A 21,698-nucleotide genomic window follows, 5' to 3' on the forward strand; every position below is an offset into this window, starting at 1 on the left:
GAATGGATGTCGCAATTCAGCTGCCTTAACCGCGAGAACTGTGCACCTCAAACTCTAGGGAACGAAAATGCACGAAAGAGTTAAAACTCCGAGGGTTTCTAAATCGGATAGAAATGTGGCTTCTCCTAGGCTTGAGATATGATAACTCTGGAAACAGAACATATTTTTTAAAGTGATATTTGGAGTCATAACATGCTTTGTTCTAGCTAATGAAGTGACACAGACTATGCAAAAGAGAGTGGATTTATGTAATGTTTGAAACCCAACACCACTTGCTAAGTGAAGATTTGTTCATTACAAACTATTTATTTTAATATAGCCATCTATATATTCCGCATATGAATAATGTTATCTCGCTTGTTACAGCAACAAGTTTCCTGGTGTGCTTGCCATTGGGATTCTTTGAATAGTCTGGTCATGTAGTGGGCACTCGCCTGTTCTGTGACACTGGACATTGTAGCCTGCTTAGCTCTTTGTCGGTACTTCCCTGAAATTAATTTAAAGCTAAGTGTGACTTGAAATTAATATAATGTCTATAGTAGTTAATATTTTAAAAACACCTGACAATTGTTGCATAAAACAAGCAACATAATTTGCTATGAATGTTTTAAAACGATTCAAGAATGAGGACTGATTAAAATGAGGACAGTCTAGAACCCTTGGAAAGAAGGAGTGAAAGTTCAAGGGGCGTATGTTTACAAAGTACTGGTTTAACAAACTTCTTGAAGGCAATCAGAAAAACAGCCCTTTTGTGAGAAGCACATCACTATTTGCTTCAATTTCCAGTCATCCTTTTGGGTAGGCATTCACTGTGTCTGATGTGAGCAACTAGTATTTCATGCAGGCTTCCGTCTTGGTTTCTTCCTCCGCAGGAAAAGTTAATTCCCATTGCCTATATTTCTCTCTAAGCATGAGATGTTTTTCCTTCTGCACTTTCCTGAGACTACAGAGTTTCTCATTCTGGACTCTGTCAAACTGTTAATCCTGCCTGTTTTCTTCCCTGTTATCTCTTCTCCAGACAGCATCACATGAGAGAAAGAAAAAAATCAGGAAATGATGGAGAAATAAAAGCTTTAGGAACTCAGGAGGGTTTGTGGGAATGTGGGTGTTTTGTTTAGATTTGATTTTAAAAAAAAAAAATGACCAAAAATTGTAGATGCAAAAGTCATACAGAATGGAGGAAGAGAACTGTGGGAATCTGATCCAAAATATCTATAATTCCCTGGGCTTTGTGCCAACACGCACATACACAGAAGAAATGATTCACTGGGTGTCATGTCAGAGAATACCCTGGGGGACAGTAGGGTTCCTGCTTAAAGGATGCTGTGACTGTAGCTGACATCACAGCTACAGTCACATCCAGTTAAAATGTGAAGCAATGGCACAAGCAGAAAGCACTTTCCTGCTGTGAGGACGTACTGAGGCCAGCTATTTAAGTGAACAGAATTTGTGGAACTGTGTCTTCCCAGTACAGACTGGATTTAGGAGAGCATTTGTGGGCTATTAAAATAAGATGCCTATATATTTAAACTATTTGTTCACTCGCAAAGAATTGTAAAAATCTAGTGATAAGAAATTAATTAGTGGTTTCTCATTCCCAAAGAGATATAACTGGAGGTGAGGTTCTGGAGACTTATGAGTGTAAGGGCATTTGATTTTTTGGTAACACAGCCTCAGTTATAAAAAGAAAACGAACACAATCCCAAATCAGTTATGTTCCTGTGAGAGCAAAGGTATTGCAGATCAGTAACTGCAGCTCGACAGAGAAAACCCTGTGCAGTTATTGAAAGGAAGCTAGAGAAAACCAAGATATGTTATCGAGAGACACAGTCAAGCTTGGATTAACATCCAGGCACAATCAATATCTCGGTTCTTTTAAATTTAAGTAGACCTCCATGCCAGAAGTAAATGAAATGTGTGTATAGGAATTTATATGCTTCTCTAGATGTGTACAGAGAGACAGAAAAGCAGAGTTATGAGTAGTGAGTTATGAGTATTGAGCAACATAAATTACATGATTTGACCTTGAGGAGTTGCTACAAAATGAAGCCCAGCTGGAGACTGTCAGGAAATTTTGCTTCACTGGGAATTAGATTCTCCTGCCCAAAGTTTGAAGATCTATAAGGCATCTAACATACGCTTGCTTGTCCACTCCTCCAGTCAGTAAGGAGAGAGGATGCCTTTGGAGGATAACACGTCCTTCTCTGTTGTATACAAGGTGAAACACTGTCCGGGCCTCGCTATCTGTTAACTGCGGGCATCTTAACAATTTGCTTGGACGAGAAACATTAAGAAGACGAATCACACATGATGCAGTCGACCGTGTTAAAGGTACTGAGTATTAGCAGAGAGATGAACTGAAAGGGAATGATTCTGAATCCCAAAGGCTCTCTGGAGTTTGCTGGGTAATTATTGTGCATCCCTTGATTTTTTTTTTTTCTGAGACAGATTTAGGTGCAAATTTGTGAGTACTTTTTTAAAATCTTATTTCCTCTTTCTCATTTAGAGGGACAGCCTGTTAACACAGCTGAATATTGGTAACTGAATCAGAGACACTGTTGGATCTCTCAACTTCCCTTTCAATTATAGTCTTTAAATATTTTTGGAATTTCATAAGTTACTCATGAAAAAAAAAAAATATTTGCTGACATTCCATTATGGTATGTCTGTGGGCAGATTTAAGTAACAGAATGAAGCAAACTCTGTAGTCAGTGATTCTGTTTCATGAAATTGTTTTGGATGCTCATGTTCGGATTCCTGATCAGCATTCAAACATGGATTGTTATTTGTAATTGGTGAGCTAATTCACAAAATGATAACATTGTGCTTGGACTATGTGAACTTAAAAGCTCACTTGATCTAACTATCCATATTAAGAGTTTTAAAGTAAGTTTCTGGAGCAACTTTTTATGAAAATTAGTGCCAGGAAAATATGTGCTCAGTGATCTACCTAGAACGCAAATGAGGAGAGGTCGTGGACATGACTGAAGTAATTTTTTACATTAAAATTTACGTCTGTACTCTAATACTTTCTGGAGAACATGTCTGTGCTCCATGAAGGATACCAATAATATTTTCTTCTGGGTATGATGACTGTGTTACCTAACTGAAGTGTTATAGTTAAAACATGTACATGTTTCTTTCTACACTTTTAGGAAAAGAATTGCCATGGAAATCTTCCCATGGTAGATACAGGTGAAGACACACCAAACCTTCATTCTCAGGATGGAGAAAGTAGGGTTGCAAGACAACCGTATCCTGGGCTGCATCCGAAGAAGCATGGCCAGCAGGTCGAGGGAAGTGATTCTGCCCCTCTACTCTGCTCTCATGAGACTGGAATACTGCATTCAGCTTTGGGGTCCCCAACACAAGAAGGACATGGAGCTACTGGAAAGAGTCCAGAGGAGGGCCATGAAGATGATCAGAGGGCTGGAGCACCTCTGCTGTGAACACAGGCTGAGAGAGTTGGGGCTGTTCAGCCTGGAGAAGAGAAGGCTCCGGGGTGATCTTATAGCAGCTTTCCAGTACCTAAAGGGGGCCTACAGGAAAGCTGGAGAGGGACTTTTTCCAAGGACATGTAGTGATAGGACAAGGGACAATGGCTTTAAACTGGAAGAGGGGAGATTTAGATTAGATCTAAGGAAGAAATTTTTCACTCAGAGGGTGGTGAGGCAGTGGAACAGGTTGCCCAGAGAAGTTGTAGATGCCCCATCCCTGGAAGTGTTCAAGGTCAGGTTGGATGAGGCTTTGGGCAACCTGGTGTAGTGGGGGGTTGGAACTGGATGATCTTTGAGGTCCCTTCCAACCCTAACCATTCTATGATTCTATGATTCTAAAATCCAGTTCGAAGTGTCACTGTTAACAATTATTGTCTGAGTGTAGTCAAAAGCATGAGATTGCAGCCCTGAGCTCATAAAAAGCCAAAGGAAGACCATATGGGTTCCAGAAACTAGAAATGAGAAAATAAGCAAATATGAAATGTCTTTTTTTCCTATCTCACTTTCCTTCCTCTGCTTCAAAAGTTTGCTTTAATTAGAAGAAAATGCCATTAAAAGAATTATTCTTAAAACAGAATTACATGGCAATAGTGCAACATTTAAGAGTAATATAAAGCCCATCTAAATAACACATATTAATAACTCTTTTTAATGAAATCTGTTCAAGAACTTTACTATTACTGCTCTTTTCTTCAGTATGTTGAATAGAAAAAGGTAAAAAATTCCTTCGCTGCTACAAAAATGCCCTGAGAAATAGTCCCATGTTTCTGTGTTTAAAATAGTGATGCATTCAATATTTCGAAAATCTACTTTAAGCTACAAAAACGGCTTTCATCTTGAAAACAGAAGCCCATCTCCCTTGCTGAAACATTTCAGAACAGCATACAGCTGGCTCAGTCACTATTGTAATCATAATCCATCCTTCGTTTGCGTACGAGGTCTGTAAAGGAAGTGAAAAACAATAGGGATCCTTCGGAGTAAATTGTAGGAAAATTATCATTTTCAGCAAATGTTTATTTGGCGTACTTATCTCAGGCATTTTTAAGGGCTATTTGAGCAATACTTGCAGGGACACTTTTATCTCTGATGCAGTATAGTCAAAATCGATGGGCAGTTTCTGTTGGTGGTCTGAACTGCTGCAAGCTTTTTGAGTTTACTGTGCAGATTGATGGCACCTGAGGGCAAACTAGCAACCTTAGCCCGATGGATTGTTTTGGCATAGTGCTATATAAACACCAAAAAGCCTCTTACAAACTCTGCAGGATCTGTTTCAGATTTCCAAAGTAAACAAATCTGCCATTATTTCCCTGTTATCACCAGAATACTTCCCGAAAGTCTATGACCATCAATTTTGTTACAGTTTCCAAAAAGATTGAGTCCGTAACAACAATTACACTGATGCTTTGATAAAAAGAAGACTCCAGAAAGTTACGTGTTAGCAACAAGCCTTTGGCAGCATTGGTGGAATAAATAAGGAACAAATAGAGGACAGTGTTTTCCAGAGTAGTTATCCTTAGATAATGTATCTGATGAATTTTGAAATACTTTTTCAAAATAGCTGATGACTTTTTAAACATTTTTCCAACTGTGGAAATGTGCTGACGATGTGATGAATAAATTTTTCAGTGAATATTTCTTTCATTATTCATCTAGGTGGAGCAAGTTCCCTTACCTGCCTCTAAAACTTCTTCTCTGAAGTGAAGAATGACGAAAAAAGAAGACAAACACCCAATGCTGAAAAGGAATTTGTCTGCTGGTCAGAATATGAGCAAAAAAACTGGACAAGCATTTCACATTTGCAGCCTCGTGTCCAAAATCCACTACCTGCGTTCCTGTGAGGTACCTCAGTTCACACTCTGTTTTGCTTTCTCTGGGTGGCTAACAAAATAAGCAATATATCTCCAGACATGATTTCTCTCCTCCTCCCCTTTCTGAATCTTTATTACTGTTCAGCATCCACAATATATCAAAAGGATGTGCTGAGCAGGGAAACATTCAAATGGTAGAAAAATAATTTCACGCAAGACACGGTTTCTGCAATTTTTCCTCTGAAATACTTAAAATTGAGTGTTAAGATAGTAGCAGTGCTACCAGAGTGGAAAATGTCCACTTCTGCACCGTATATCCTGCTAATGATTTACCAAGTGAACGTGTCATAGTCTCTGCATGACTCAATTACAGACCATTTTTTCCTTGTGAGCTAATAGTGGAAGGAGTAAGTAGAGGGGAGAAAATGAACAAGAACTTCCTTATTTCAACTATTTTACTAACCTTCATTTTAGATAAGTGCTGAAACTAGTGCTAAGGCAGCCAGCGCTGCTGAGGGCAGGGGGGCACTTCACCTCCTTTACCATTTGCACAACCTCTGCGGTGGTGCAGCTCTGATTAAAACTCAGCGTTTTCACTTTGCTTGTTTATATGGTAGTTGCACTGCTGGTGTTGAGGGATCTGTGGCTTTCTTTCCTGCCAGTACCGTTTTACAGTTGGCTGTGCAAGACTGATGGGTCTGATGGGGTTGTTAGGTTTCACAGCAAGGACGGTTTACTTTGGGTGAGAGAATTTGAGAAACTGCTGCCGTTCAGCAGGCTAAGGGATGCAACTTAATGCCTTGCTACTGAAAATGTCGCCTGAATGGAACCCTAGTCGGTGATTAAGAGGTATGGAATCCTAGACAAAATCCATGATTTAGCAGGGTAGGAATGTCAGGAGTCCATTTTTCAAGGCCTACTGCAGTCAGCCTTTTGAAGGCTTTAAATTTAAAAATTGGATTTAATTTTTTGTTTGTTTGTTTCATTCTAGTACCAATGTGTTTAATGTAACAAGTAGTCTGGAGGCTAAGCCTTCCCAGAGCATGGCATTCCTAATTCCGGTGAGTTGTACTCTCATTATATGCAATACGAATGATGTATAAAACTTCCTAATTACTGTTGTTCCCCTTTAGCTCTCCCATGACCTAGCTGATACTTTTACAGAATCACTCTAGATACAAACCAGAGTGATGAGTGGGCTGCTGGCAAAAAAAAAAAAAAAAAAAAAAAAAAAATGGCACACGCCGCAGTGTCTTTGCAGGAATTTCAATAAGACAAATCAGTTTAAAGACTATGGAGAAATAATTTACTTGTTAAATCTTTCCTTGATCTCCCCCAGTGGCTGATTTATAGTGCTTTGTTTAGGTATATTGAGAATCTATTCAGTTTTCAAAATGTGCACTTATTTTGGTTTATTTGGAAGCGGGATGGGAGAAGGAAAGCCTCGGCTCCTGTTCCCATCGGTTGCTTTCTGTTCCCGCTGCAGACCTGGTGGCAAAGCGAGTTTCGGGCACGGCCCAAGGCGCGTATGGGGCCGGCTGCAGCCGCCGAGCATCCCGGGCCGCCGGTGCCGGCCGCCGCCGCTTCCCGGCGCGCCGGGGCCCCCTGCGGGCGGGCAGCTGCCGGGAGCCCGGGGAAGCGGCTTCTGCCCGCTTTTGCCTTCGCTGCGTGCTGCCGGCAGCCCGACTTCACAGCTTCGTTGTCCGAGCCGTTCATTTCAAAATCAGGGGTAGCCGCCGTCTGCCGATGTCCCGAAAGCAGGAAAGGCGCTCGTCTGTCCCTGTCCTGAGTGTGGGCGTTTTGGGGACGGAGCAGCGCGCCCAGGGTTAGTGCCGAGGTTTTTTCCCAGGCAGGAAAGCGCAGGCGGCTTCGGGCTCGCCCCGCAGCTGAGCGGAGGTGAGAGGCCGCCAGCGCTTCCCAGGCGCAGGAGGGAAGGCAGGGCATTTTCTTCGGGAGCCGACCCGGGAGAGGCGATCGCCTCCGGCCGGCCGCGCTCAGCCCACGGAGACGCGCGCGGGCCCCGGCCGGGCGGGCGGAACCGGGCGGGGGCGGGCGGCGGGACGGAGGGCGCCGCCGCCAGCGGGTGCCGCGGGGGAGGGGGCGGGGGCGGGGGCGCGGCCGCCCGCGCTCAGCACCCGGGAGAGCTCCGCCGCTGCACCGCGCATGCGCCGGCCCCGCCGGCGCGGATATAACCGCGCGCGGCGCGAGGCGGGACCGGCGCCAGCCGCGCGGACCCGCCGGGCCGGAGGGACGCCGGGCGCCCGCCCGCCCGCCCGCCGGAGAGGCTGCCCGCCGCTGCTGGCCCGGGGGTCTGCGGAAAGGCTCCCGCGGACCCGTCGCGCCCCCTCCCACCCTAGCATGGGATGGGCGAGCCCTGTGAGCGCGGTGCCTGCTCGCCGGCCGCCGGCATGAAGGAGGGAGCGGACTGGGAGTCCTGGGACGTGCCGCTGGGTTTCCTGGAGGGCGCCCAGATGGACAACAGGAGCAACATGTCCTTGCTGCAGCTCTTTAAGACCATCAACCTGGAGCGAGCCGACGGGATGCAGGGGGACAGCTCCAACGTGGTGCGGATTGTCATCTCGCTGGTGTACTCCGTGGTGTGCGCCCTGGGGCTGGTGGGCAACCTGCTGGTGCTCTACCTGATGAAAAGCAAACAAGGCTGGAGAAAGTCCTCCATCAACCTCTTTGTGACCAGCCTGGCAGTGACTGACTTCCAGTTTGTGCTGACCTTGCCATTCTGGGCGGTGGAGAATGCGCTGGACTTCAACTGGCTCTTCGGCAAGGCAATGTGTAAGATTGTTTCATATGTGACAGCCATGAATATGTATGCCAGTGTCTTCTTTCTCACCGCCATGAGTATGGCTCGATACCGCTCTGTAGCCTCAGCCTTGAAGAATCAGCGACGAGGTGACCCCCTGGGTGGCTGCTGCTCTGCCAAGTGGCTTTGTGCGCTCATCTGGCTGTTAGCTATCCTGGTTTCCCTGCCCCATGCCATTTTTTCCACCACTGCCACCGTCTTTGATGATGTGCTCTGCCTCGTGAAGTTCCCTGAGAGCCGAGGCAGCAATGCCCAGTTCTGGCTGGGTCTGTACCACATCCAGAAGGTGCTGCTGGGTTTCGTGGTGCCACTGGCCATCATCAGCCTCTGCTACTTGCTCCTAGTGCGCTTCATCAGTGACAAGCACGTCGGCAGCACCTGCAGCGGCCCCAGCACCAAGCGCCGCTCCAAAGTGACTAAGTCGGTGTCCATCGTGGTACTGTCTTTCTTCTTGTGCTGGCTGCCTAACCAAGCGCTCACGACCTGGGGCATCCTCATCAAACTCAACGTGGTGCACTTCAGTACTGAGTACTTCCTCTCCCAAGTGTACCTCTTCCCCATCAGCGTGTGCCTGGCACACTCCAACAGCTGCCTCAATCCCATCCTCTACTGCCTCATGCGCAGGGAGTTCCGCAAGGCACTGAAGAGCCTCCTCTGGAGGATCACCTCACCTTCCCTCACCACCATGCGCCCTTTCACCGACACCACCAAGCCCGAGCAGGAGGAGCAGGCCCTGCACGCCTTGGTGCCTGTCCACCCTGTCAACGCTTCTTCCCCTGCTGCAACCGTCCAGCCGGAGGTGGCCTACTACCCCCCCGGGGTGGTGATGTACAGCAGCCGCTGTGACCTGCTGCCCGCTAGCTCCACGGAGCAGCGCTGCTGAGATGAGCAGGGGGCTCTGGGTGGTGGGACTGGGGGAATCTGTGCAAGATGTGGCCCTGAGATATGGAATGCCTGGTAGGGACAAGGGGAGGAGGGTTGGGTAAAGGAGGGCTTCTGTGTGAGAGATGCTCTTTTGGGGTTGTGTCTGCTCTTGGAAGCTTGTTGGTGGAAATCATTGTCTTGAAAATGTCCCCCAGATTGGAGAACAGAATTAGGAGGAGGCGGTGGTGCACTGGGGATTGAAGTGTCTCTAGGAGATGCTTTTTAGTGCTTGTACTCGTTGTAGGGAACAGGAACTGGGTGGGGCTGTGTCCCCCCAACCTGGAGGTACAAACAGCAAGGGGCCAGCAGCCTTCCTGCCCCTGTGTGTCTTTGTGGCAGGGGGAGGGAGCTGGGCTGCTTTCTCACTGCTGCGTGGCATGGCAAATGATGCCAGCCTGGCTGCAGTCACTGCTCCCCGGGCTCCATTGAGGGCACAGGGATCAGGCAGCCTACATCTTGTTTCACACCTGCCCTGATGGGAACAGCCAGCACAAGTGGGTAGAAGGCTACTGCTTGTTCAGGCTTGGCCCCTTTCCCCTCTCTTAGAGACCTAGGAAAAAGAGGGGACAAGGAGCACTGTGTTCCCTTCCAAATCTGTGCAGGATCTGCTTTTCCAACTCCTGCCATCCCCTCTGCTGCTGCCAGGATATAGAGTGACCCCGACAGCCAAGGAGAAACCCAAGGACAGGACTTGAAGCTTCATGGGGAGATAGTACTTTGTCAGGGTTTGGAGGGGAGGGTGTGAGCCCCCTGACATCATGTTCCCCAGCCTCTCTCCAGGCTGCTGGGGGGGAACCCACAGCCCCAAACTGTGTGCAGCAAGGCGGATGTCTCTCCCAGGGCGCTGAGGCTGCAGGCTTTGTTCTTGTTGTGCTTCAGACTGTTTGTGTTTCACTCCAGGAAATCAGCACAACTGTAAATAAAAAAAAACAGGGGAAAAAGAAATAAATTGTAGCCACTTCATCAAAATGCGTGCTCTGGGATACTTCTGAGTTCAGCTAAAACCAAGCACAAAGTTTTTTGTTCTGGTAAAGTGTTTGTTGAGGGTCTGCACTGATACTTGCCAGTGTTTCAGTTAACTGCAGTTCAATTCCTCCGGTGCGAACAACCCTAGAGCCTGCAGTTCGGTGCTCTTGCACCCTGGAGAAGGGCAGGGACAATGTCTGTCCCAGCCTGTATTCCAGAGAAACATCTGGGAAATAATTTAATGAACTTCTAAAAGCATGAAAAGAGTGTAATTTTAAGCTGTGAAACTTTTTATGGCAATGATACATATTTACTTTTTTAATATTTTTTTTTAAATTTTGAGGGGAAAATAAAATAGGTCAAAATATTTCTTTTAAAAGATGTAAAAATGCAACAGTTCTGTTTTTTTTATCAAAATACAAGTTTCGTTAATCCTCAGTACTGCATATAGGACAAAGATATAAATATAACATACAAACCCCCTCTCTATTTCCAGCCCTTTCTCCTGCAGCCTAACTCTAACATCTGCCTGACTGCTAAAAAAGCATTTCTGCAGAGGGTTGTTTGTCACCTCTAAGTACTGATGTGGAGCAAACTTGCTATTTCTATCTAGAGAAAATTATAGTGCCGTTAGTGGCAATTATGCTTTGCAGACTCAGTTAGGTTTGCTGTACATGTCGGTAACTCCTGTTATGAAATTTGAGTTTGGTCTGGAAGCAGCTGGTTCTGCTACTTGCAAGGAGAAGCTGCTCTATTTTTTCAAGGCAGACAAGACTTCTACTACAGCTTTTGACACTTGCTAACTGGGAAGGTACAGGTGCCTGGAGAACAGCAGAAGTGAGCTGGCAGCTGATGGACATATTTCTACAGATGCAAAGTCTCTGAAGCAATCAGATATATCCACAGAAGAACTTGAGCATCTAAGTACTGTACAACTGTCCCTCTAAGCTCCTAAATCCTGACTTGGCTGCCAGTTGAAGTCTGTAGGTGCTTGAAGCTTTTTCTAGTAAATTTTTTTTGTGCCTAGACGTCCTGAGCATGTCTAAATCTGCTTAACTCTGTAGCATTTACCTCTCTGCTTCATGGGGATCTCTGTCGGGACTGGCCACAGTGTGTATCCTAAGCGAGGGAGGCAGCTCTGCATCCCAACACACACTACGCCAGACCACACACACTAAGCTAGGAGGGGCTGTAAATTTAACTCATTCCCCCCATCCCTTTGCATCTATGTCTAGATACCCTTCTCCCGTCCCAGCTTCAATGTATGTGCAGGTTATGCTCCTTCCTCTTCCCTTTTGAAATGCTAAATAAGTGGGCAGAGTTTTTGCCCACAGCCTAGGAGACTCAGCTTCCCCCCTTCCATGTCCCTGGGGAATGACTGAATCTCTGGGCTGCTCCGTGAATATGCTCAAATCCTCTGGTTGAAACAGTTCCCTGTTGCGTGAGTTGCTTATCATTGCTGGATCATAAAGGGAAAGCAAGCCCTTGAATGCTACTTTGCAGCATAGTTGTTAGGGTGTGAGTCCAAAAGAGGAAGTGCCAAGATTTTTTTCCTTGTAAATACGGAAGAGAAACTGGATCCAGGTCTCTCCTTTCCAAGAACAATGATTAACTTGCTCCCAGGTCCTGCTTCAATTAAAGTTTCAGTATGCTTTGCAAGAGCCTGAGAGCTTTCTAGACCTATAAATGCAGCAGCCTGTGTCAAAGGATTTGTAGGAACTGCATTTGAGTTTCATTTTTTCGGAGAAAGCCTAATGCCAGTGCTAGCAGATGAAGAAAGCTACACCATTGTGTGAGAAAAGGTTACCACAAACACTTAACTCCAGAGTTCAGAGAGATCTGTAGGTCAGGTGAGAGAATCTAAATCAAGAACAGGGGATGAATCTCAAAGCCAGACTCTCTTCTTAGTGTTCACTTTTGAAAGCATAGTTTCTTGCTTGGCTTGCTGGAAATTTAATCCATCTCCTGATGCTTAAATGTTCTTGTGCATAACATAGAAAGCTATCCAGCTGTCTAAAGCATAACTGTGAATTTCTGTAGATAGCAAATTGGCTAAAAGACATCCTCTGCAGTGCTCAGCATGAAAAAACCCATGTGCTTTTGTGGATGTCAATGTAGACATAATTTTATACCAGCAAACTGACACAGAAAAATAGATGATGTTCAGAACAACCCATAGTTAGCCCAAAATACTAGCAAGATGCTATGCCCAGAGGAAGCCCCAGGTATCTGATCGCTAAAGACATGAAAACCTTATGTCTGGCAAATCACTCAAATAGGAAAATACTTTGGGTGTGTAGGGACTGGACTCTGGATTTAGGGGCAACTCTCAACCTGCCGATCCACCAGGTGTAGGTCATGAATCTGCTGTTCGATAGAGGTGCAACCCATCCACAATTAAGCAAATGTTGGTTAAGGCCAGACCAGGAATTCAGGCTGTTTGGGTCAATGTGTGTCCAGCATGGTCAAAGAGCGCTGCTCTAGCTGTGCATGAGCGGGAGAAATTTTGCTTCTTGTGTGCTGTGAATCTCAACTACTGGTGCATGAAATCTGGGCTGTGTGTTGCACGGGCAAGGGCACCAGGCTGCACATTGCAAGCAAGGGGCAGTGGCTCTGAGTGTGCACACAGCATTAGGCATGTGGCCAGAGCAGAGGGTCTTTCCAGCGCCCGCTTTGAGACTACATGTTAACAACAACCCCCATTGTCACCCCCATTTACAAAAAAGGGCAGAAGGAGGATCCAGGGAACTACAGGCCTGTCAGTCTGACCTCAGTGATGGGCAAGTCATGGAACAGGTTATCTTGAGTGCTATTAATGAGCACATACAGGTTAACCGGGTGATCAGGCCCAGTCAACATGGGTTTATGAAAGGCAGGTCTTGCCAATCAAACCTGATCACCTTCTATGATGGGGTGGCCCGCCTGGTTGACGAGGGAAGGGCTGTGCATGTAGTTTTCCTTGACCTCAGTTAAGCCTTTGATACAGTTTCTCATAGTGTTCTGGTTGAGAAACTGGTAACTGCTGGCCTGGATAGGCACACCCTCCTTTGGGTTAAAAACTGGCTGGATGGCCGGGCCCAAAGAGTGGTGGTAAATGGGGCTAAATCCGGCTGGAGGCCGGTCACCAGTGGGGTTCCCCAGGGCTCAGTGCTGGGTCCAGTTCTGTTTAACATCTTTATCAATGACCTGGATGAGGGGATCGAGTGTACCCTCAGTAAGTTTGTGGACGACACCAAGCTGGGAGGCTGTGTCGATCTGCTCGAGGGTAGGGAGGCCCTTCAGAGGGATTTGAACAGACTGGATCGTTGGGCTGAGGCCAATGGCATGAGCTTTAATAAGGCCAAGTGCAGAGTCCTTCACTTGGGGTATAAAAACCCCAAGCATCGCTATAGGCTCGGGAAAGAGTAGCTGGAGAGCTGCCTGGCGGAGAAGGACCTGGGGGTGTTGGTTGACTACCGGCTTGATATGAGCCAGCAGTGTGCCCAGGTGGCCAAAAAGGCCGATGGGATACTGGCGTGTATCAAGAATAGTGTGACCAGCAGGAACAGGGAAGTGATCCTGCTCCTGTACTCGGCACTGGTGAGGCTGCACCTGGAATATTGTGTCCAGTTTTGGGCCCCTCGCTTGAAGAGAGATATTGAGCTCCTGGAGCGGGTCCAAAGAAGGGTGACTAAACTGGTCAAGGGGATGGAAAATAAAACTTATGAGGAGCAGCTGAGGGAGTTGGGGCTGTTTAGCCTGGAGAAGAGGAGGCTGAGGGGAGACCTGATTACAGCCTATAAATACTTGAGAAGGGATGGTGGGGAGGTGGGGGAAGGGCTCTTTACATTAGTGATGGGTGATAGAACAAGAGGAAATGGGTATAAGCTTAGTCAGGGGAGATTCAGGTTGGATGTTAGGAAGTATTTCTTCTCTGAAAGGGTTGTCAGCCACTGGAATAGGCTGCCCAGGGAGATGGTTGAGTCCCCATCCCTGGATGTGTTTAAGAAAAGGGTGGATTAACTACTTGGGGATATGGTTTAATGGGAGATTAGGGATGGTTGGACTGGATGATCTCTAAGTTCTTTTCCAACCTAGAAATCTATGAATCTATGAATCTATGAAACAACAAATCCAACTTGGTATCTGGCGGTTTCCTAAGTAATCAAGACAATGCTCTTCAAAAACACTGCTGTTTCCTCCAAATGTTCATGTCAACATTCATTTGTAACAATCACCTTTTCGTGGACTAAAATAAACACAACTGAAGGATACAAACCACTATTTACAGAGTTCTTTAAGAGATTTTTGTGACTGGTCTCCTTGTGTTGGAGATCTCTGGTGGGGTGTGGGCAGAGAGGTGCACATTGCCTGGGAATGATAGGGACCCGAAGGTGCAGGCTGACATCTAGTGACAAACTGAAAGAACCTTTAAAGCCCAGATATTCTCATTAGGCGCTGATTTTGATTGCCTGAGGACTTTTAAGTACCTGCCTCCAAATAACTAACTAAGCTCTTAATGTAATAATAAACTCCAATTGAATTTCCATGTTTCCCTTTGAAATGCCTTTTCAGCAGAAGTATTGCTTCACTTTCTCTCTGAGTTATTTTGGCACTTACTTAAGCAGTAAAAAAGAATCCAGTACCCTTCATTCCTGTTCATGACTGTATGCTTTAAAACTTGATTATTCAATCGAGTGCCTGTGCGGAAGCTCTGATCTAATCGGTATCCCTGAGCTTGAGCAGGCATAGGTATGGGTGTGGTGCAGCTCAAGGACATGAGAGTGGGAGCTTGGATCTCCAATTTGTAGTGAGGGTTATTTCTCTCCTGCTTCAAAAGAAAATTCTGATTAATCTATTCAGAAGGGGTTATTGAAAACGTCTTTTTATCATGATTAAGCAGTTATAAGAATCTCCTCCAGGTATATTCTCAGCATCAGTCAGTGTAGCAGCAGTTGAGACAAACTCTGCAAGAATAGGCTGGACAGCCAGTTAACTCATTTCTTTGCTAAAGTTCAGCTGGTAAAATGCCTTAGACATGTTCCCTAGTTGCAGGGAGTTGTTTACTTAGAACCAGCTCCTTCAAATCCTACACATATGTGCAGGTTTCTCATCCTATGTTTGTGCATAGCCTCAGAGTCCTTCCCAAAATCTTACCTGTAAAATACAGACTCACAGGATGCCTGAGCAAATTGGGCCAAAAAACCAACTGGAAATTTATTTAGTCGTTCATGTTTTTTTGAAACCTTGACCTACCTGCTTGGGGAGTGCGAACAGAAAGTTAACATGACCGACTGCAGACTATTCAGTGTGGGAAATAACAAAACAAAGATAGTTCACTCAGATAATAACTTGCTCCCTCACTCATCCATTCCTTGGGACAATGAGATACTATTTCTCGGACGACCTGTGCTATTCCTTGCACAGACCAACTGAATAAGCACACTCATTGCACAATGACCAAATTAACTATACGACACTGACTTCTAGCATCATTGTTCAATGAACCTTCCCACTTCCATTCAGAAGTCACATTTAACCTAATGTTGGATGAAACTTGAATCTTGTGGAAAAATCCCTTCTCTGTGTAGTTGTGAAAAAATCTCTGATCAGCTTAGACAAGAAGTCTGAAAATCAAATACTTTCAAATTTATTTTCAGATGAAATCCTAAACCTGAGATAATAAAGTTACTGTCAATTCCTAGCTACCAACAATTAGCCCACAGTTAAGACGATGGGGAAATCCCATCCGACTAAGCTGATGATGAGACAACTGGCTTGGTGGGTAAGGGAACAGCACTGGATGTTGTTTATCTTGATTTAAATAAGGTTTTGATGCTCTCTGCCATGACATCCCCATAGGCAAACCAATGAAGAATGGACTAGGTAAGTGGAAAGTGAGCTGGATCGAAACTGTCTGAACTGCCAGGTTTAAAGGGTTGTGATTAGGAAGACAAAGCCCAGCCGGAGGGCAGTGACCAGAGGTGTGCCCCAGAGATCAATACTGAGACCAGTCCTTTTCATTAATGAGCTGAGTGATGGGACATAGTACACCTCAGCATGTTTGCAATTGGTACAAAAGTGGGAGGAGTGGCTGATACGCCAGAGGGTTGTGTCACCATTCAGAATCCTTCATGGGCTGCAGAAATGAGCTGACAGGAACCTCAGGCAGTTCAACAAAGGAAAACAAAAAGTTCTGCACCCGGCTACAGATAACCCCCAGCACCGGTACAAACTAAGGGCCAATCGAGGGAAAAGCAGCTTTGCAGAGAAGGACCTGGGGATCCTGATAGACAAGTGTCCTAGTTTTAGGTGGGACAGAGTTAGCTCTTCTTTTTAACAGCTAGAAGAGCTCCGTGTTTTGGTTTTACTCAGAGGCTCGCTCTGAGAAGAATGCTGATAGCAAGCTGATGTTTGCGGTTGAACGTGAGACTCCAAGGACTTTTCAGTGTGCCGGAGTGCAGAAGCACGGCGGGATAAGGGGGGAGCATAGCTGGGACAAGGGGGACACGATTCCCCTTGTGATTTGTGGCGGATCTTAAGATTGAGGGCCAAACTGGCCAATTAGTATTCCATATCATGCAGCGTCATGGCCAGTATAAAGGTGAGGGGCAGCCGGACAGAAGGGCTTTTTGCGCTTTGGCTCTTTCGCCGCTTCTGCTGTTTTGCGCTTGCTGCGCTTTTGCTCTATTGCTTTTTTTTTTTTTTTCCTCCTCTCTCTCCCAGTACTCCCACTCTCGGAGTACTCTCTCTCTCTCTGCCCCTCTCTATTTTGGGGCCTCGCATTTGTCTGGGATTGCAGCTTCGGGACAAGACGGGCTTCGCATAGGAGGGGGTGGTGAGCATCTACACTGTGTATTAAATCATCTGTATTAAATTGTTCTTATCTCAACCCACAGGTTTCCCGTTTCTCCTTTAATTCTCTTCCTCATTCCTGGGGGTGGGGGAGGGGGAGTGACCGGCTGTGTGGGAGGGTCAGCCTAACCCACGACAACAAGTTGAACATGTGCAAACAACGTGCCCTTGCAGCAAAGAAAGCCAACAGCTCCATTAGGTAGAGCATTGCTAGCAGATCAAGGGATGTGATCTTTCACCTCTGCTCAGCCTGGTGAGCAGTTGATGCTCATGACCAGTTCTGGGCTCCCCAGTACAAGAGAGAGATGAACATAGTGGAGAGGCTTCAGTATGATGTAGGGCTTGGAGCATCTGCCATGTGAGAAGAGGCTGACAGAGCTGGTATTTAGCCTGGAGCTGAGAAGGCTCAGGGGGATCTTATCAATGTGTGTAAATACCTGATGAAGTGGGGGCTTAAAGAAGGTGGAACCCGACTTTTCTCAGTGTTGTCCAGGTAATGGACAAGAGGCAATAGGCACAATTTGAAATTCAATGAATTTCATGTAAATGGAAGAAAAAACACCTTTTTTTACAGTGAGTGTGGTCAAGCACTGGAACAGGTTGCCCAGAGATGTTGTGAAGTCTCCATCTTTGGAGGATCTGAGCGGACACAGCCTGATCAGACTGCTCTAGCAACTGTGCGCTGAGCAGAGGGATTGGACTACGTCATGTCGAGTGGCAACCTCAACTATTCTGTGCTTCTGTGTGATTCTATGATGGCAAATGAATTGCTATGAATACGTCTTTGTTCCAGTACAGTACAATAAGCATGTCTGTCTTGCTTAGCATTTATTCTGAAAAACCTCTGAAAACTTTATGCCCTGAAGTCATCTTCTACCGTATATTTGAAATAATCTATTATATATTTATGGTCATAAACAGATTTCAAAAATGTTCTTACTGCTTTTTATTTCTGCCTAAACAGCTGAGGGGGCTCAGAGGAAATATACTTTTCCTTTTACCCATTAAAAGGCATTTCCTGATGAACTCCAGTCCCTTATTCATAGGCAAATTTGGTGATGCATATAGAGGTAGAGCTACCCATAAGCTCCTGAACTGAAGGTAACAGAGATCCTACAGTACTGTATTAAATAACTGCTCAACCTGTACAGTTGATTATAAATAGTGAAGGGAAGAATCTAGTTTGAATTTAAGAGTTGGGATTACATTTTCAGATGTAGACTTAAATCTTGAATTTTGAGCGCACTTGATATAAAGTAATTTCAAGTAAAATACTTCAAAAAACAAAATTTCTGTTCAGAAAAGAACGACGCCCTTTGATAAAGTGTCATCTCTCAGAGATAACCATATTTTTAACAACTATTTTATTGCCACGTTTTGGAATGTTATGGCAATCTAACGATATTCGAGACATACTTCTTAAAGGTTTACTTTTGGGGATTGGGTGTTACATTGGAATTTCAGCACTTAGTAAAGAAACAAGTACTTCAGCCCTTGAAGTCCCTGCAAACTGTATTGCAAGATGGCATTTGTCTATTAAAAGAAAATAAAATTCAGATCTGAATGTTGAAAAGCAAAGCAAACAATTTGAGATACAGTTGCTCTTATATGGTGATCTGCCAACCATGCAACTCCAGGCTAGTGCTGCCAGCCTTTAACAAAAGGCATCTCTGCCAGAACCTTTTCCTTTTCCTCATGCTACTCCTTAGACCTCACAGTTCTGCTATTTTCCCCTCTCCTCCTTAGCACCTAATGAGCAGAGAGGCCCTGAAAACAGAGGCGTTAAAAAGCCCGGCACTGCTTATTGTCCTTCCTATGTGCCGTGACCACTGTCCTGCCTTCTGATGCACCTTGCCTGTTGAGAACCAATGCAGCAAATATTCATCTGCCAAACAAATGGGGGACAGCTGCACTGCAGGATTGACTCTTGGCATTAGCACTGAAGGTTTTGAAGGCCAGCTTCTACCATGAGTTTGATGCTAAGCATGTCCTCACTGGGCTCCTACCACAACATGCCTGTATGGCAGTGTCTTAATTGGCATTTACGCAGCTGGATTCCAGCTAGTAGCACGCAACTTTCCTTTGTTGTCTACGCACGAAAAAAGACAACTGAACTTCAGCAGCGCATCACTATAAGGCAACTTCAGAGTAAGATGAAACAGAGGGGAAGAGGATTGAGGTTAGAAAGTGATGCAAGGAAAGGCAGGCAGCTCCTATGCCCTGGAGAAGTGCTATAATGTCATTGAACACCGGGGGGCAACCAAGCACCCAGCCTTTGGGAAGAAAAGTACTCGATCCTCAGAAAAACAGCCTCATTCCTTTTCCTCCTTGGAGCAGACATAGCCTTTGATAACTATCCTTTCAAAAAGCAGCCTATTTTTTAAAAAAGGTCACAGATCTCTGTCTTTGAAAATAGCAGTCAGGATCTGCTTATGTCAGTCTACTGTGCAACACACAGAGGAAAGTACTGAATTTTGTTTTCCCTCTACTTCAAGTACTTACCCAGAGCAACACAAGGCTAGATTTGATGTCTCTGCACGGTGTGAAGTCATTATCTTTAATACACAGGTGAAATATTAATACACGGGGAGGTAGAAAGCTCATTTGCAGGAAGAAACTTTAGAAAATACAACTGATTAACACACCTTGCACAACTAAAGGAGCAATGTATGAAACAGAATGCACTGTAGAAGGCAACAGAATTATGAATCACTTTTCACAGTTTAGTCTTGGATAAGTGGCCCCAAATGTTTGCTGCTTAAATAAACAAAGAAGGAGCAGCTAGGGAATAAGCAATGAATGCTGGAAACTTAAGAGGAAAAGTTTTGGTTTATAGATCATTCTTTGTAGCTTTATCATGCCAAAAATCATTTGAAGACATTTTACAGCAGATACTTCCACCCTTTTCCCCCATGAAGCAATCCCTCTACAGTTCAGAAATATCAAATGTCATCATTGTCACATCTCCTCACACCATTCTCCTTACCTTTTGACATACTGCAGGGGATGGTACCAATTCATGGGCGACGATGCTAAAGCTGTGAGTTCTGGCAAGACAAAGACAGTTATGATTCATCGTGGCCTGTGTAGTTTACCTGGAAGAAAAGCGTCTCCTACAAACCACCTCAGTTGCTTGTTTTCAATGTAGTGAAAGAAGCTTAAGAAGACCACTATGAAAGACAGAATGAACACTGGGAAAAAAAACAATTGTGACATTACTAATACTGCAAGTCCTCTAAACAAAAGAACCAAAACTTCCTTGAATGGTTTGCTTGCATGAAATGTGTGCTTGTTGAATGGGAATAAGTGGCAGGCATTTGTAAGAGTAAGAAAAAGGCAAGTGTCATGAAGTAAGATGGCAGACTTGTCTCCTGCTTTGTTTCACTCAGCCAATACTAGTTGTGTTAAAGTGGGAGGGAGGAGGGGCTGATTATCTGAAGACATCTCGTCTTCATCTAAAAGTATAATTTGTGTGAACATTACATAGAGAATATCTTAATTTTTTTGATTTTATGTGTATGGAAATAAAACCAGATGAGAAAGATCAGACCCAGGGTACTTCTAACTTTGAAACTCACATCATTGCAATAAAAGCTGATATTAAGTACAATAACTGATCATATTGATAACTCAAGTCCTGAACTAATCAGGACAGACAAGATGGAACTTCTTAAATCAGTAGCACCACAGTTCAGTTCTTCAGTGCCTTTAACATTTTTAACATTTTAGCATTTCTGTTGCTGAAAGAAATACTTATCCCTTCTCATGAATTAGTAGCGTTTTAGATATTGTTTTCAGTAGCACCCAAAATAAATTTTTGACTTCAGAAGGAGCACCATAATTTTTCTGTTTTAAACACTGGTTTTCAAGTTGTACATAGTTTTTGTCTGCTTGCTATTTTTGACAAAGACCTATTGAGAAAGACATTATCTTGAAGTCTTACAAACAAGTATTGGATGTTTTTATGAAGGGATTTCCAAAGAAAAACTGACTTTATTCTGTTCTGTAGCATGCAGTGAATTTCAAAAGGAAAGATCATGAGAAAGATGATAATGTGAGTTCTTGAAACAGTTTCCTCTGAATAATTTTGTAAATAGAAGCATTGATATATGTGATGATCACATCTCTCTTCTTTCTGAAGGCTCACAATTCTCGTTATGTTGCTACAGATCCACAGTCACTCTGTGGGCCTGAATCAATGCCAGCTCTCTCTTTGTGTTACAGAGCAGAGATAGCACTGACCATTGAAATTTTCATGTTCTGATGGTGTTAAACCTCAAAGAAAATCTTGACAAAGTCATAGGTAAACATGGCAAAGTTCCTTTCCCAGCCTCACACTGGAATCGGAGCTTTATGTCCTCAGCTCCTGGAGCATGGGTTTACATGGTGCTTCAGGTCCTGCAGTCCTATAAACCCAAATCACCTCCTCCTTGTTCTGTTTTTATGGCTCCACAGAAGCCTTGCACTTCCCTTAAAAATTCCTCCTCTCAGAAGATACTGAATTAATGAAAGTTAGTGTGTTAACGATGGCATAGAGCTAATTCAAAAGATAACCATCCTTCATCTTCTGGCCTTCTCTTGTTTGTCCTGGTTGAAACCCTTGTGCTCCAGCCATCTCAGCACCTACAAAGTGTTTCAAGCATGGTCCAGGGGCTCAGTCTTCCAAGCTTTTTCTTTCCCATAGGTGTGACATGAGGGGGATTCACGAAGAGCCACAAAATGAAAGAAATTGTAAAACATAGCTTTTTCATAAGGCAGGATGCAAGAGCTGTGAAGAAAGGTTAGGTTTGTCATGCACTGAGCCCTGTTTTGGGCCTGTAGTGGAAACACAATCGTCAACAAGAAAAGGTA

At 44.8% G+C, this 21,698-nt stretch overlaps 1 protein-coding gene across 1 annotated transcript; it reads left to right on the forward strand.

Moving 5' to 3' along the window:
• Positions 1-7,668: 7,668 nt before the first annotated feature.
• Positions 7,669-9,006, forward strand: RXFP3 (relaxin family peptide receptor 3). The gene has a single exon (XM_009982548.2). The coding sequence runs from the start codon at positions 7,669-7,671 to the stop codon at positions 9,004-9,006; it is 1,338 nt and encodes a 445-aa protein (XP_009980850.2).
• Positions 9,007-21,698: the final 12,692 nt, after the last annotated feature.

Source organism: Tauraco erythrolophus, chromosome Z (assembly GCF_009769465.1).
Source record: "Tauraco erythrolophus isolate bTauEry1 chromosome Z, bTauEry1.pri, whole genome shotgun sequence".
NCBI classification, from domain to species: Eukaryota; Metazoa; Chordata; class Aves; order Musophagiformes; family Musophagidae; genus Tauraco; species Tauraco erythrolophus.